Source organism: Mus musculus, chromosome 7 (genome assembly GCF_000001635.26).
Source record: "Mus musculus strain C57BL/6J chromosome 7, GRCm38.p6 C57BL/6J".
NCBI classification, from domain to species: Eukaryota; Metazoa; Chordata; class Mammalia; order Rodentia; family Muridae; genus Mus; species Mus musculus.
The window spans coordinates 101,781,302-101,797,540 of record NC_000073.6 but is presented as its reverse complement, the minus strand read 5'-3'; the positions used below and the strand labels follow the sequence as shown (position 1 = coordinate 101,797,540).

Sequence of the window (16,239 nt, the reverse complement as noted above, 5' to 3'; positions counted from 1 at the left end):
TTTTTTTTTTTTTTTTTTTTTAAGATTTATTTATTTATTATATGTAAGTTCACTGTAGCTGTCTTCAGACACTCCAGAAGAGGGAGTCAGATCTTGTTACAGATGGTTGTGAGCCACCATGTGGTTGCTGAGATTTGAACTCCGGACCTTCGGAAGAGCAGTCGGATGCTCTTACCCACTGAGCCATCTCACCAGCCCTATTAATTTTCTTTACGCTATCCATTTATTGGGGATATAGTTGTTCAGACTAGAAATACCCCACTTTCATTTTTGACTATAGGGCTGGTTTTGTTTGCTTGTTTGAGACATTTTCTCTGTAAACTCCTGACTGTCCAGGCTGACCCTGACCTCAGAGCTCTGCCCGCCTCTGCCTCCTGAGTGCTGGGATCAAAGGCCTGCACCACCACCCCGCTGACTTTAGTAATTTGAGCCTTCAGTCTTGTTGATCTTTTTTAGGAGCCTTTTTCTTTCTTTTTGGCTTTTTCATTTTCATACCACCCTCGTTTATGTTCTAATCTTTACTGTTTCCTTCCTTCTGGCAGCCCTGGGTTTAGTTTCCTTTGCTCGTTTCTTAAACTGCAAATTAGGGTTGTTTGTTTTTTGACAGGGCTTCTGTGTGTAACCCTGGCTGTCCTGGAACTCACTCTGTCTTAAACTTACAGGGATCTGCCTGCCTCTGCTTCCCAAGTGCTGGGATTAAAGATGTGCACCACCACCAGGTAGGGTTGATTTTTTTGAGACAGGTGCTCACCATATAGCCTGGCTGTCCTGCCTCTGGAGCTGGAATTAAGGTGCCACTATACTCAGCTCTTCATTTTTAAACTTAAAACAAAAACAAAAACATTTGCTGCTGCTGCTGCTGTTGTATGCATTCTGTCACTAGTATGTATAGATCCAAGGACCATTGTTGGAACTGGGTTTCCCCTTCCACAGTGACTAAACTTAAAAACCATCAGATTTGCCAGGACCACCTTTACTGACGTTGCTGCTGTTGTTGTTTAAAGCACACTGGGCTTATTAGCCCACTGCCTCCTGGTTAAATTTCTGACCAAAAATAAATCAATCTGCCCCAAGTGTTCTCTTTGGATCCTTACACACGAGCTACTTCTCCCTTTCAGAAGTTTGAGGGTAACATGTCCCGTTTTGCATCTCTGTTGCTATGATAAACATCATGACAGGAAACAAATGGAAAGAAACGGTTTGCTTCGAGCCCCAGGTCACAGTCCATCATCAGGGAAGCTGGAGGTGGGAAGCAGAGTGGAGACCTGGAGGGATTGCTGCTCACTCCCTACAACTTTCCTATGATCCAGTACCACCTTCCCACGGTTAGCACTGCCCACAACGGGCCAGTCCCTCTCACATCAACCATCAAACCAGAAAACACCCCGCAGCCCAATCAGATGGAGGCAAGACCTCACTTGGATCCCCTCTCCCCACTTGACACTGATTTGTGTCAAGTTGAGACAAAGTATAATTAGTTTTCAATGTTTACCTTACTTGCTAGGATTAAAGGTGTTCACTGAACTTTCCAGACATTTAAATTCATGTCTTTCCTCAAATTTGGGAAGTTTTCAGCTATTATGTTTTCTCTGTCTCTGTATCTCAATTTCTTTTTAGACAGGACTGAATGTAGCTCAGGGTGGCCTTGAACTCATGTAGTTGAGTGCACCTGGTTCTCCTGAGAGCGGGAATCACAGGTGTTCAGTATCACACTCTATTTATGTAGTTGGGTCAGGTCTTGAATCTTGACCTTCCTGCCTCAGCCTCTTGGCTACTGGGATTAAAGGCATGTGTTACCTGGAACTCCTGTGCACACTTGTGTGTGAGTGTGTGCATGTGTATATGAGTAAGTGTGTCTTTCATCCAGGAACTGAAATAGCAAAGGCAGGGTAGAAACCTCAGGCTGGGATTAAATAATCGCTACAACAGACTCGTCCTTCTGGAAGTGTAATAATTCCCAAGTAAACCTCTTGTACAAGCTGCCCTGCTCTTGGAACTTTATCACAACAACAGAAAAGTAATCAATACAATGGTACGATAAAGAGGTATATATATATATATATATTTTTTTTTTTTTTGTATACTGAGCTTTTATTTAGTCAGTCACCAAGTTAAGCTTTTACAACTGCCTTTGGGTTTTCTAAATGCACAATTGCACATCAGAATTTACTTTCCACAATTTGTTCCCATTTGGTATTCTCCTCTAGCTGCTTTCACAGTGATGTCCTGCCTTGTTCAGCCTTGAGAGGCAGCCAGCACTTACAAGTCAAACACTTTAGTTTCTTGGTGGTCGATCATATACATACAAATATGTTTTCTTGAACTTAGGGTTTTTATCAAATCCCACTCAAAACAACATACACTGATACATGTTTTATCTTTCACTTAAAGACCTTAATTTTAAAGTTGTTCTAAACTTAAAGTTGCAAACAGAATATAAAGAATTTCTGTACACTTTCCTGCAGATTTCCAAACAGTAATTGCAGCTTCTCCTCCTGTGTACATCACAAACTAAGATTCCTGGAACATCTCAAATTGTCTTTATATTTTCTAAAAATGAGGGCATTCTCTTCAACAATAATCGTAATTGTAAAGGTGAAACAGATATTCTCCTTCCAGAGGACTAGCTAGCACTCGCTGGTTTGATGGTATTGCTGACGCTGACTGCAGGTGCACAGCCTCATGAGAACAGTGCTTACAGTTCCGTTTACTTACTTGGAACTTCTACATAGTCAGAGGTGACACTGGGAGGATCTTTTGATCAGTCTTATCAAGTCTGAGCTCATTCCTTCCTTCCGCAGGGTCTCATGTAGGTCAGCTGGCCTCACAGTCACTACCCAGGGATGATTCTTCAGCCTCCACCTCCCAAGTGCTGGGACTACAAGAACGAGCCACCATGGACCACACCAACTACCTTTTTAAAAGACAAAGACTCATATAGTTCAGGCTGGCCTTGAACTCGTAGCTGAGGATGACTCTGGACTCCCAATCCCCCTGTAGCCATCTCCCAAGTGGTTTGTATAGAATGGACCATTAAGCCAGATTGATCTTTTTGGATTGGTCTAAAGCATTTAGAACTCATCCTCTAGTATTTGGGAGGGCAGTGATGCCTACGTGTGTGTATCTACACATATCATGCACACATATACACACATAGATGTATTTTAATTTACTCTATATTGTTGTAGTTACTTTTCTGTGTTAGTGTAGAACACTAACCAAAAGCAGCTTGGGTGAGTAGAGAGTTTATGGCTTATTGCGTACAGAAGTCCACTGAGGGAAGCCATCAGGAACTGAGCCAAGGCACTGAGGAACAGCGTCCAGGCTCTCCAATCCACTTTGACCACTAGCTAAGCCCACCTGCCCAGGGATAGCACTGCCCATACAAGGCTGGGCTCAAGTGGAAACTTAAGGGTTCTTTGGAAAGTCAGTTGTGTTGGATGGTGTTTTGCAGGAGCAAACATGAGAAGGAGTGTTTTCCTGGAGTGGACACAGGTGAAAGGCTAAGGCAGACTTGTGAAGAAACATTTTGCTGAAGCAGACAGATGAAAGGATGTTCTGCTAAAGAAAACACGTGAAAGGACATGTAATGAAGGATTCTTCACTAACGACACACATGTATTGATCAGCCTTACATGGCATAGTTGAGCTGCATCTGTCGGGACTCCATAGACAAAAACGCACCAAAAACCTGGTGGTGTGTCTTGCTGCTTCTGAGGACGCGGGCTGATTGGCACAGTGATGTCGGCTGAGACAGATGCACTTGCTAAGGCAAGACCGCTGGAGGACATGTGATGTTTGGAGGGAGCACAAAAAGGACTCGACGGACTGTGATGGAGGCTGAGCTTGGCTTGGTTACATAGCTAAACACTTCTTAGTCTCTTCCATCTTCACAGATCTCCACTTCGCTGAGAGGCACAGCAGAGAACTTCTCCTGGCGTTCCTCCAGGTCCCTCCTGCTGACTTGTGCTGAGGCTGAGGCCTGGCTGTCTCTGCTGGGCATTGCTACCGCTGCTGACCTGTGAACTGAACTGCTGATTTCCTGACAACGCAGATGGCAGTTGCTCCAAAGAACCATTTCTAAACCCGTCCACTTCCCCCGTAGTCTTTCTTTCCCACTACTTCCGGTGGGTGGTGGGCTACAAGTGAGGTTAAAACATTTAAGAACCATCATTAAAAGTAGTTTTTGTTTTTTTGTTTTTTTAAATTAAAGTATACTGGGCCCTCTTTCCTAAATTTGCCTTTAAAAAATGCCCACAGTCTTGCCCACCAGCCAACCAAATAGGACAGTTTCCTCAACTGAGTCCCTATTTTCCCAGGTGACGTGTCAAGCTGAAACTAATTGATTATATATATATATATTCCAAATCACAAGTTTAGTCCTGGGCTGGGGAGATGGCATAACTGGTAAAGGGCCTGCTCCACGAGCACCTACATGGAAAGCTCAGGGTGGCGCTCACTTGTACCCGGCACGAGAAGCATGGGAGTTGCTAGCTCAGCCTCTGACCCAGGCAAGTCCTGTCTCACAGACTACCAGCCAGTGGATGGTGCAGCAGGTGGAGCAGGTCCCCTGGCTCCAGACCGCCACAGCACGCCATGGCGTATGTGCCCTCCCCATCTCCATACACTAAGATGTAATACCACTAATACTGTGACATACTAACAACAAACGCACGGTGAATCCCGAGCCTGAGGCTGACCCCTGCCTGACCTTTACACACGCCCTCTCCACAGCACGAACACAGACTCACACCAGTGTAGCTTTGTGGTAGTGGGGAGGCAGAGGCAGGTGGATCTGTGTGGATTCAAGGCTAGCCTGGTCTACACAAAAAGATCCTAGCTCAAAAAAAAAAAAAAACAAAAAAAACAAAAAAAACAAAAAACAAAAAACATGCCCACAGCCAACAAAAACAAAACCAGTTTTTTGTTTATTATTTTTTTGAGGGTGGTGGTGGTGATGGACAGAGCCTCACACAGGTTAAGCAATTGCTCTATGACTAAGTTACCACCCTCCCCCAACAACAACACAACCAAGCCACATCTTCCGCGTCTTCATATTTGTTGCTGTGCAAGTCTAGAAATGATTTCCCCTCTCAGAACTACCTGTCATTTCTTACTCATCTTGTGTTTTCATTATTTGGCCTTTTCTTGACTCCCTTTTCCCTTGGCAGCTTCAGCAAATTTTACCTATTTAACTTACACTTTTAGCTGACCCACAAAGACCGGCCTGCTTCAGCCTCCTCAGCGCTGGGATCCTAGGAGTGGGTCACCGTATCTGGCTAGTTAAATTTTTAAAAATCGTTTTCTTAGGTGGAACAACAATATGAACTAACAGTGCCCCCAGAGCTCGTGTCTCTAGCTGCATATGTAGCAGAAGATGGCCTAGTTGGCCATCATTGGGAAGAGAGGCCCCTTGGTCTTGCAAACTTTATATGCCTCAGTACAGGGGAACACCAGGGCCAAGAAGTGAGAGTGGTTGGGTAGGGGAGCAGGGTGGGGAGGGTGGAGGGTATAGGGGACTTTCAGGATAACATTTGGAATGTAAATGAAGAAAATATCTAATAAAAAATTGAAAAAAAAAGAGTATCATTAATTTTTAATTTTATTTTAATGTGTTTGAGATCAGGTGTACCATGTATGCAGGAGCCCACAGAGGCCAGAAGGTGTTGGATCCCCTGGAACTGGAGCTACAGCTGTGCTCTGCCCAATGGGTGCTGAGAACTGACTCTAGGTCCTCTACGTAGGAGAGCAATCAGCACTCTGCCCAACCATCAATCCAGCCCCCAAGGTGTTATTTTTCCTCCTCACTAACTCTAAATCTAAAATAATCACCACATACTTTAAACTCACCCTCCTCCTGCCAGAGGCCCCTATCCCAACTGCAGGGATGACAGGTTTGTGCAAGCCCTGCTCAGCCATCTCTCTTTTGCACCACATCCAGGGGATGACAGGGCCTATATAAGTAGCCAGCTGTCACCTTGCTTTGCTTACGCAGTTCTCAGTCCTGGTTGGGTCCCACCTCCTGACTTCATGTTCCCAACAAGTCAAAGAATGCAGAGCAAATAAACAACTGTGTCCTGTCTTAGGGCCTCCCACCTAAATATTCCTGGAGCATCTGTTACACGCTGGACCAGGGCGGGCTCCCTGAATGTTGAGCCAGGCAGGTCAGCATGTCCTCCTGCAGCTTGTGTTCTAGTGCAGACCGATACCAGGACAAGTGGTACATGCACGCTGAGCAAAGCCCAGGAAGGGAGGGACTCAGGCACTGGACTAGTCCAGCATAACCAATGGGGTCCGGCCTCTTGATGGAGGCGACAACCCAAGTACCTCAGAGCCCAAGGACCTATTCTCCCCATCTTACAATCGGGAAGGTGGCTATGGGGTCTTCAGTCATAAAAATGATCTAGTTTTGAGTTAAATGGCAGCTGTCCCTGGCCACAGTTGAGGATCCAACAGGAAGGAGGCCTAGGGGATGGGCACTGACCCATTGACTTAAGTCTTTAGCGCAGCGGTTCTCAATCTTCCTGATGCTGTGACCCTTCTATATAGTGGTGACCCCCAAACACAAAATTATTTTTGTTGCTACCTCATAACTGTAATTTTGCTACTGTTGTGAATCATAATGCGAGCGTCTGTGTTTTCTTTCTTTTTTTTTTTTTTTGGCAGTTCTGCAACTTTGACATGAACAGGTTAGTTCTCATCCACATTGACCGTCTGTAGATTTTTGAATGTGGTAACAGGCACGTAAGTTACCAGCGTGTAAAGCTTGTTCCTTATTCCCTTGGCTCAGACGGCTTTATTGAGCCTGGTGTCAATGCACACATCTGGTGTCCCCATTTCCTTCATGGCAAACTTCCGAATTTCTTTGAGTGCCCGAGGAGCACGCTTCTTGAAGCCCACTCCATGGATGCACTTGTGAATGTTGATGGTGTATTCTCGGGTCACCACCTCGTTGATGGCAGAACGGCCATTCTTCTTCTCGCCACCCTTCTTTGCGGGAGCCATTCTGCTGGGCCCAAGTAGGAAACCCTCGCATCCGTGTTTTCTATGGACCTAGTGAAAGACTTGTTTGACCCCGAAAGGAATTGCTACCCACAGGTTGAGAACCACTGCTCTATGACAAACACAGGAGAAGGAAAGAAAGAGAAACAGGCAAGAAGAAGCAGAAAAGGATAGTAAGGTTCTAAGGCCACATGTGCTGGAGGTGGTCCAGTGGTTAAGAGCACTTACTGCTCTAGGTGGACCCAGGTTCGAACCCAACACCTACATGGTGGCACAACACTGAAACTCTAGTTCCAGGGTATCCACCACCCTCTTCTGGCCTCCTGAGGCACTGCACACATATGGCCAACAGACACACTCACACACATAATTCTTTAGAGCATCAAGAAGCCATTGGTTCACACAATAACAGGAAACAGGAAGGCCTTGGAGAAATGGGAGCTGTGGTGTGGAGGCTGTGAGTTGGCCCAGGACAGTCTACAGTGGCAGAACATGGAGGTGCAAGCAACGCCAAAGCATGAAGGAGCTCACATAGGCCCCACGTGGCTGCACGGAGCAACACACTTCCTACTACATCATAACCACAGAATACATGGGCATACATTCTGAGTAAATGAATGAGGTGAAAGGTTTCTTTGGAACAGAACACCAATTATTAAACACAGATGGATAAGGAACAACAAATCTGCACAAGTAAAACAGGAAATTCAACAGTAAAATGTCTCAGCTGAGATGGACACTTACTCTAAAAAATATAAGCACGTGGCATTTACACAGCTTTAAGTATCTTCCCAGAACATTATCATTACTTTAAAAGTATTATTACTGTCATGTATATGTCTGTGTGGGGCAGGAAGTCATGTCACCACGTGTGTGGTCAGAGAACCATTTTTTTTTTTGAGGTCCGTTCTCTACCTTCATTTTTATATGGGTTCAAGGAATTAACTCAAGTCATCAGGCTGGGTAAAAAGTGCCATAACCTGCTGGGCCATGGTAAAGGATTGCTGTTTTTTAAGACAAGGTCTCACTCTGCAGTCCTGGCTGGCCCGCAGCTCTCTCTGCAGACCAGGCCAGTCTCGACTTTATAGAGATGTATCCACTTGACTCTTGGAGATTGGGTTTTACTATGTAGCCTAGGCTGGCCTGGAACTTAGTATGCAGCACAAAGTAGCCTCAAACTTGTGACAATCCTACCTCAACCTCCCAATTGCTGGGAGTCCAGGCACAAACCAGTAAGTAGTCTGGCTTGATTTTAGTTCTAGGAAAAAATTATATTTATACACTTATTTATTTTTGTGGCACTGGGAATCAACCCGGGCCTCTGTGCATGCTAGCCAAGGTCTAATACTACACCCCAGCGTGAAACTTTCAATTTTACAGTAGGGGACCTTTTTCCAGACAATTCGAGCTTTGGGGTTACTGCCACGTGCTGTGAGGGAGGCAGCAGGGCATTGGTCTCTGTGGTCACCTTGCCAAAAACGCAGACCCCCAGACTCATCAGTGAGAGCATTAGATAGAGCTCGGCTGAAGGATATTCTACAAAAGAACTGGCCTGGACTCTTCAAAAGTGTCACGATCACCGAAGAGCAGGGAAGACACAGAAACTGCCTTGGGCGACACAGGGGAAGGCGATGGAAAGTAGAATGCACTGTGGGATGTCCAGGCTGGTGAAAGCCACAGCCTGCAGATGGGGCAGGAGTGTGTGGCAATGCTACTTTCCTGGTCCTGTCACTCCCCATGCGTCTATGCTGTGTGACAGGAGAGGCTGAGTTAAAGGTATAAGAGGTTTACTTTTTTTTTTCTTCATAATTTTCTGTAAGCCTAGAGAATTTCAAAGTAAAAAGAGGATACAGTTTTGAGGTAGTAAGGAGCAGGCAGCCTCTTAGGGGTGAGGTGGTGTCACTCAGAGCTGTGAGCATCTTGTCATGACAATCTATGAGTCATGGCACTGACTTCAGCCCTGTCTAAACATCTTGACAGAGGCTGGCTAACACACAGGAGGGCTCTACTCAGTCCTGTAGTGGTGATGGCTTCTGCAGATGATGCAGAGTGACTTGCCAGGCCCTGCTGTGTCCTGCTGTCCTTTATGGGTATGCTAGGCCCATGGAATTGCTACCTGGCTGGGACGGCAGTTAAGAGACAGGGCTAAGGCAGACCCGTGCCCACCTGTGTGGAGCCTGACTCCAGCCTTGCTCCCACAGCACCTTCTGTTATCTAGACTGCCAGCCTGCTGAATGAGCCCCATCTCAGAGCTGAGGTGTTCACCTGGGACCATGGTCCCACCCCAGAGGAAGGCAGGAAGAGGGACCAGTCAGACCTATGGGTGCTCTACACTGGCTCAGTCACAAGCCTTGACTCTGACAGTTGTAGGGCATGGGAAAGAGGTAGCTGTAGAATAAACTACAGAGCTACCTGTGCTTGGGGCTCCTGGCTTCCCCCCACTGCCACGGGGCCATCCTGAGGATGAGCCGCATCAGCACAAGCAGAGGTGGTGCACCACTGCCTGAGTCCTATCTTCTTCAGCCAGACTTGTTCTCCGCTGCATGTTTCTGAGCTTCTGGCCACACGTCAATGCTCTAGTGAGGACATGGAGTGGAGTGCACACTGAAGTGCAGACCAGGCTTCCTGTTCCTTGCCTTGGAGATCATAACAGACTATGAACCTCACAACCAAGAAAGGCAGGAGAGGGTGCTAGGCCTTGGAAAGGCATGAGGGCAAGGTGGATTGGTTGCCATGCCACAGCAAGGGGCCTTTATTAGATGTTCAGGGCACAGACAGGTGGATGCTAGATGGTGTAGCACACCTTCTCAGGGTGGAGTGGTGCCTGGATGTCCAGTTTGCGGGTCTTGCTGTCCTTATCAATGATCTCCAGTCGCAATGTAGGTGGACGCTTCTCAGCCTGGGGTGAGGGCAGCTCAGGGCTCTTGAGGAGGTGCTTGTCCGAATCCTCCACAGTGATACGCAGGGTGCAACCCCCTGGTAGCAGGTCCTGCTCATAGGCTGCCGCCAGTTGGTTTACCACACGCCGCTCTACCTGCAGGTGGTAGAAGATGACATGGCCATTATGCCTTGGCCTGTACCTGACCTGTGGCTGGAGCCAGGAGCTGGAGCTGGCCTCTGTCATGTGTTTGGGCGAGCCAGCATCTCGGAGTCTTAGTTCTTACTTGCAAACTGGGCTAAACAGCTACAAGCTCACAGGCTACTGCTAAAGGCTTCATGATGGTAGTTTTTGAGGCTCTCAGCCCAGGTTCTTCAAATGAGGGTTCATACTAACTCATCCAGTTTAAGAGACTATTTTTAAAAATTAATTTATTTATTCACTTTACATTCTGATCATCCTCCCCGACTCTGTCCCTCCTCTCCTCTCCTCTCCTCTCAGTCCCTTACAATTCCCTCCATTCCCCATTCCCCTTAGTTTCTCTCTCTCTCTCTTTTAAATGTACATTGGTGTTTTGATTGTATGTACCTGTGTGAGGGGTCAGATCCCTGGAACAGGAGTTACAGACAGTTGTGAACTGGCATGTGGGTGCTGGGAATAGAACCTGGGTTCTCAGGAAGAGCAGCCAGTGCTCCTAACCATTAAACATCTCTCCAACGCCCCCTCCCCACCACTTAGTTTTAATTGATTATCTTTTTTTTTTTTTTTTAGTTCTGAAAGGACTTCTGTTGGTATGGATAATTCTAGCAGCTAAACTACAGGGAGACTGGCTGAGCCTGAAAGGTAAGTTTGTGGTCACCAAGGAGAAAGGTATAAAGGTACCATGCTTGTTTCAGGCTTCTGTGCTCACCTCATGCTTAATGGAGCGGGCACCATAGTGGACGTTGTAGCCATCAACCAACACATCTGCCACCTCGCGGTCCCACAGTAGTGTGATGTTGTGCCTCTGCTTGGCCTGAGGTGGGTCAGAGAGAGGTCTGTCTGCATGTGGCCCAGTGCCTTCCAGCTCTAGGCACATTGGTCCAGGAGGGCCTTGAGACTGTGCCCCTTGGACAGCCGGACCCACATCACCTTGGGGTCGTTCTTTGAGTTCCAGATATCTTATCCCACCCATGGGCAGTCAGTTCTCTTACTTATCCCACCCATGGGCAGTCAGTTCTCTTACTTATCCCCACCCATGGGCAGCTCTCTTACTCTCTTGGCCCAGAAGTTCAGTTCCTTGTTGACCAGCTGGATGAGCTCTGAGTGGCAGAAAGGGAGGAAGTAGACGATCTCATTGATCCGTCCCAGAAACTCGTCTCTCCGGAAGTGAGCCTGCAGAGCCAGGTTAAGGGGCAGGTGTCAGTGATGTTAGGCAGGGACTTCCATATTTCATGTGTGGTTCCTCTGTCCTAAAGCCCCCACAGGAGGTCAGAAGAAAAACTCACTTTCAAGATGGGTCGGATCACATTCTCTTTAAAGTTCTTGGAGATGGTGATCTTGTCACTCATCTGGACATCCCCTGTGAAGACAGATCATAAAGTACTTACCTGCTACACTCAGAGAACTCTGGGCTGTGTTGGCTCTATGGAAGAGCCACGGGCTTTCTGCTGAGTGCATGCAGCCAGTCTAAGGTTCCTGGGCCTAGTATTGACCTCCTCAATAACTAGACACTTCTGAGGCCCTTTGGCTCACAGATGCCTGAAGCCACAACCTCAGGAGAGAATTGTTTGAGACAGGAGAAGATTCAGGATGAAGGCCTGAGCTCTGACTTAGCAAAGAGGCTCCAGGGCTCATCCTGAGGAGAAAGGCAGATGCAGCCTCTCTCTGATGCCATCTCTGAAACCTCATGTGAGGCCTTGCCCACTTCTATAATTTCTGACCTAGTATTTCTTCAGAGTCTGTTGAGTGTGTATCTCTCTAGTCCCATGACTGTGTGTGTGTGTGTGTGAGTTTCCGAAGCCCTCCTGTAAACCAGTAGGCCTGGGATTTACTGAGGGAGGAACATAATCTCTTGTCCTCGATACTCTCTGGTATGATGCCTGTTTCTGCTCTAAGAAGCTCAACTCCATTTCTGCCTCTAAGTATGCTAGTGGTCACATGACCTCCCTGAAACAGTCCAGGCCATACACCATACCAAGGTTTTCAGCGATTCGATTTCGGCTCATCTCCAAAGCTTCCTGTCTGAGCTGCAATGCATGCTGGGCGATCTCATCACTGGCTACATTGGAAGTCATGATGAAGATGGCATCCTTGCAGTCAATGGTCTTCCCTTTGCCATCTGTCAGGCGGCCCTGGTGAGGATGAGGGATGGTAATGTTTAGGAAGCTGGCAGCTGGACAAGCTCCACCAGACAGCTGTTTTCCAATGCTCTATGCTGATGCCCCTCACTCTAAGCTCTCTGGGCATGGGACTCACGTCCTAACAATAATAGCTTCACTGACTGATGCCTCCATGTGAGGTGGACCTGCTTTGGTCCTCAGGGCACCTAGCATCCCAGGGGCTTCCAGTAGTCAGATTTCCCACCAAGCACACTTCCTTTGGAGACCTACTCTGGGCTGGGACTTGTTGAGCCTTGTCATGATCCTGGTCTAGAGGGTCAGTGAGACCAGAAAACAATGACAATGATGAAGGGAAGCCTGGGTCGCTTGCTGTACCCGTGCAGGGTAGGATGTCTTAGAGGACCATTATGAGGAATAGAAGCTGTCACTGGTGAAGTGCTTTATGAAAGCCTGCTGGGCAAATGGTCAGACAGGTGTTATTCCTGTGGCCTAGTCAGACAGCACTCACTTCTACATCTTGGTTTTTGTTTTTTTTTTCTTGAGAAAGGTCTTACTATGTAGCTGAGAGTGTCCTGGGACTATGTAGACGAGCTGGCCACAAACTCACAAAGATCAACTTGCTTCTGCCTCCCAAGTGCTGGGATTCAAAGCTTTTACCACTATGCCCAGATTTTTTTTTTTCTTTTCTTGATCTATAGCATTATACCATGCAGGTGGGGTGCCTGCAGAGGTAATAGGACAGTACCATATCCTCTCGAGGTGGATTAATAGGTGGTTGTAAGTCACATGACATAGCTGCTAGGCTTTAACTGTAAGAAGCACTTTTAACCACTGAGCCATTGTCTCCTAGCTTGCTTTTTATCTACCTATCTATCTATCTATCTATCTATCTATCTATCTATCTATCTATCTATCTATCTATCTATCTATCTACCTACCTACCTACCTACCTACCTACCTACCTATCTATCTACCTACATATCTACCTACGCACATGCCTATTTATTTTCTGAGACAGGGTCTCATGTAGGCCAGCCTAGCTTCATACTTATTGTGTAACTCTTGAACTCTAGATCATCCTGCCTCTGCTTCCTTAGTGCTGGGACTATAGGTGTGTGCTACCATGTTCAGCCTATCTATCTTTAGAGCCATTCTTCATCCTGGCAAAGGGGGTGATGGCAAGGTTCCTTCTTTAAACACTTTAGGATGTTTCACGGAGTGACACCGAGGAAGCATCCCTTCTGGAGCAGGTATACAGCAGAATGAGAAAAGCAACAGCAGGAACAGAAGAGCAAGTGCAGTGCTCTAAAGTAACCAGGTCAAGGGGGACATCCCTGGGCACATAGCAAGCCTCAAGGGCATCTAGGCATGACAATGGACACATGTGACATGTTGAGCAGGGTCTCACTGAGAGGAATCAATGGACTGGCAGGTGTACACAGGCAGGGTACCACTGTCACCACAGTGCCTCCTCCATCCATCTCCAGAATGGAACAGCCCTGGGTAGAGGCCCGTGTCTGGCCTCGGTGTCCAGCACTCACTTGCTGACTGCTTAGATCTTTCCAATTACAGAGAACTCAAGCTCAGAGACTAGCTGCATGTTCATAGTCTTATAGCTAGAATACAGGACAACAGAGACAACCTGACCCCAGAGCTATGCCTTGCCCTCTGCACCAGGCTAGAGAGCATTCCAAGGGTACCTCATTATACCTGGCTTTCCTTCTAGGCCAAATTTAATTTGTATCCTTTATTCTTTCCTCCTAACCAGAGGTAGGAGAGATGGAGAGGGATAGAATCCCTGCCTGGGGTTGTCTGAGTCAGAGCTAGAGAACCTGGCCCTGGGGACAGATCACTGAACCATGGTGGGCTCCTGCCCCAGTTTAAGCCTGTCACCGTGCTTATGTCAAACTTCTGTTCCCTTTGCCTGATGACCCCAGGCTCAGTCAGGGCTTGTCTTTGCCTCTAAAGTCCATGTTCTGACAAGCACCAGAGTGCTAGGCATGGCTCCAGGCTTCTTTTGCTTAGCGTTTGGTCTAGGCCTCCAAGAAAGCATTAATTCCAAGGGGGCGTGGCACCCCACATCTTGGAGTTGGTCACCCTGCTGTCCCTGGTTTGGGGTGGGAAAAGGGAAGAAGGCTCAGCTCTTGCGCTGTTAACCCCCAGCTCTTTGCTTTGCTGACTGGCTCTCACACAGCCACATCAGAGGGGGTCAGCTTGAACTTGGGGTTGTCTGGGTGCTCATGTGACATGACCCAAGCATGTGTACACGGCACTTTGTGTGCTCCACACTGGCCTTCTGAGCTAATTCCTGAGGGCTGAGTTCATACATTGCTGTCCTGGACATAGTAATAACCTAGCAGTAATTGCAGTGTGAGACCAGAGCTCTGCTCATAACTGGGCCTCAGGACGGTCCACCAAGGGCCAGGGGAACAGGTACACTGCACAACTGATCCCAAGGGTGACTTTTAACATTCACATCTTAGTTTTCTTGTTAAGACATCCCAAAGACAGAACTGTCCTTGTCACTTATCCTGGCTGGGATGCAAATCTCACCCTTGACTTATGAGCTCTATCAGCCCTGCCTGTACTTAGGGTTAGAATTCTTATGAGTCTTTGAAGGGAAGAAGAGGGGGGTAGTGCCTGAGGGACCAGGCTTTTTCTGGGACTTCTATGTTGGGCTACAGACTCTCTTTCCTGGAGATGACCCAGTGTTCATGGTACTTTGGTGACAGCTAGAGAGTTTTTGATTTTCTCCATGCAGGGTTGGGAGGTCAGGCCTGGCAGGGTCCAGGGACTTCTGTCACCCCACACGCTGGATCACGTGCCCTTATAACCATTGTATTTGTTACTTTCCCCCCTTCCTCAGGGGCCCTGTCTACCAGCTCATCACTAACACACAGGGAGTGGCCCGTCTGCCTTGTACAATGCCTCAAGAATGAACACGTGTGCTACACTCTGTGGATCGCCTGTCGCTGTGGTGACTCCTCCTTGTACCTTTGATCTATGCTGGGCTTGCAGGCTAATCCCTCACTGCTTCTGGGCCACAGAATCCTCTTTAGATTGACAGGGGACATTCCTCTGGAAGCTTCTGTTAGCCTTTGAGCTGAAGGAATCATGAATTGTGACTTTTGGCCAGACTATTCCTAAATATTCCTAAATTGGAGCATCTCTGGGCTGGTCCATAGAAATCACATTCTCAGCACTGCCCCAGGGGTCCCTTCCTCCTTCTGCATCTGCTGCTTGGCCTGCAGATTTCCTTGCTTTAGCTCACGGCTCAGCCACTTGATTACTCAGGCTAGACATTGGCTCATGGTGCCAATACCTCTCTCCTCAAAGATGTCTAGGGCTCATGAAATTTGCTTTGGACCAGGTTGCTGCAGCTACAGATGGATTCTTCAGTTGAGTCTTCACTGGGTCTCCTCCTGTGAGGTCCCTCCTTTGCATAACTGCCTTCAGGGTCTTTGTAAAGTGAAAATCTGACACTGCTGCTTAAAGGTATTTCAAATATTTCTTATCCCCTGTAGGATAAATCTATATTCTTTGCCTGCTTTAAATATTATTTGGTGTACGTGTGTGTGTGTGTGTGTGTGTGTGTGTGTGTGTGTGTGACCAAGGATGGAACCTGGAACCATAGCATGCTCTGAGCTCTCCCCCTCGCCATCTCATCTGTACTGCTCTGCTCTCACTTTCTGAATGGCAGCCCTGGTAAAGAGCTGTAGACCCTGGAGCCTTGGTGCTGTCAATGTTCTTCTTCCAGCCCTGTGCCTGCCTCATAAGCACATGGTGGGCAGTGCACATCTTTAAACCCAGCACTGTGGAGACAGAAGCAGGTGGGTTTCTGAGTTTGAGGCTAGCCTGGTCTACAGAGAGTTCTAGGACAGCCAGGGCTACACAGGGAAGCCCTGTCTCAAAAATCAAATCAAATCAAATCAAATCAAATCAAATCAAATCAAATCAAATCAAATCAAGCAAACAAACAAGCAAACAAACAATCAGGTAAAATAAGAATCTGCAGTTAGTCAACCAAGCGTTTTCCAG

At 47.3% G+C, this 16,239-nt stretch overlaps 1 protein-coding gene across 8 annotated transcripts in view; it reads right to left on the bottom strand.

Annotated features, from left to right (window-relative positions):
• Nucleotides 1-2,080: 2,080 nt before the first annotated feature.
• Nucleotides 2,081-16,239, bottom strand: part of Clpb (ClpB caseinolytic peptidase B) — a 131,865-nt gene continuing 117,706 nt past the window's right edge. For 6 of the 8 annotated variants that reach the window (XM_006507488.4, XM_030242272.1, XM_030242271.1 and 3 more), the window contains 5 exons: nucleotides 12,057-12,213; nucleotides 11,368-11,441; nucleotides 11,135-11,254; nucleotides 10,791-10,895; nucleotides 6,820-10,036 (listed from right to left, as the gene is read on the bottom strand). In XM_006507488.4, the coding sequence (XP_006507551.1) occupies nucleotides 9,788-10,036; nucleotides 10,791-10,895; nucleotides 11,135-11,254; nucleotides 11,368-11,441; nucleotides 12,057-12,213 (705 nt within the window). In that variant the 3' untranslated portion in view covers nucleotides 6,820-9,787. Of the gene's footprint in view, nucleotides 4,140-6,819; nucleotides 10,037-10,790; nucleotides 10,896-11,134; nucleotides 11,255-11,367; nucleotides 11,442-12,056; nucleotides 12,214-16,239 lie in introns of those variants that run through there. The other 2 variants (NM_001363991.1, NM_009191.4) reach the window with 2 other exon arrangements.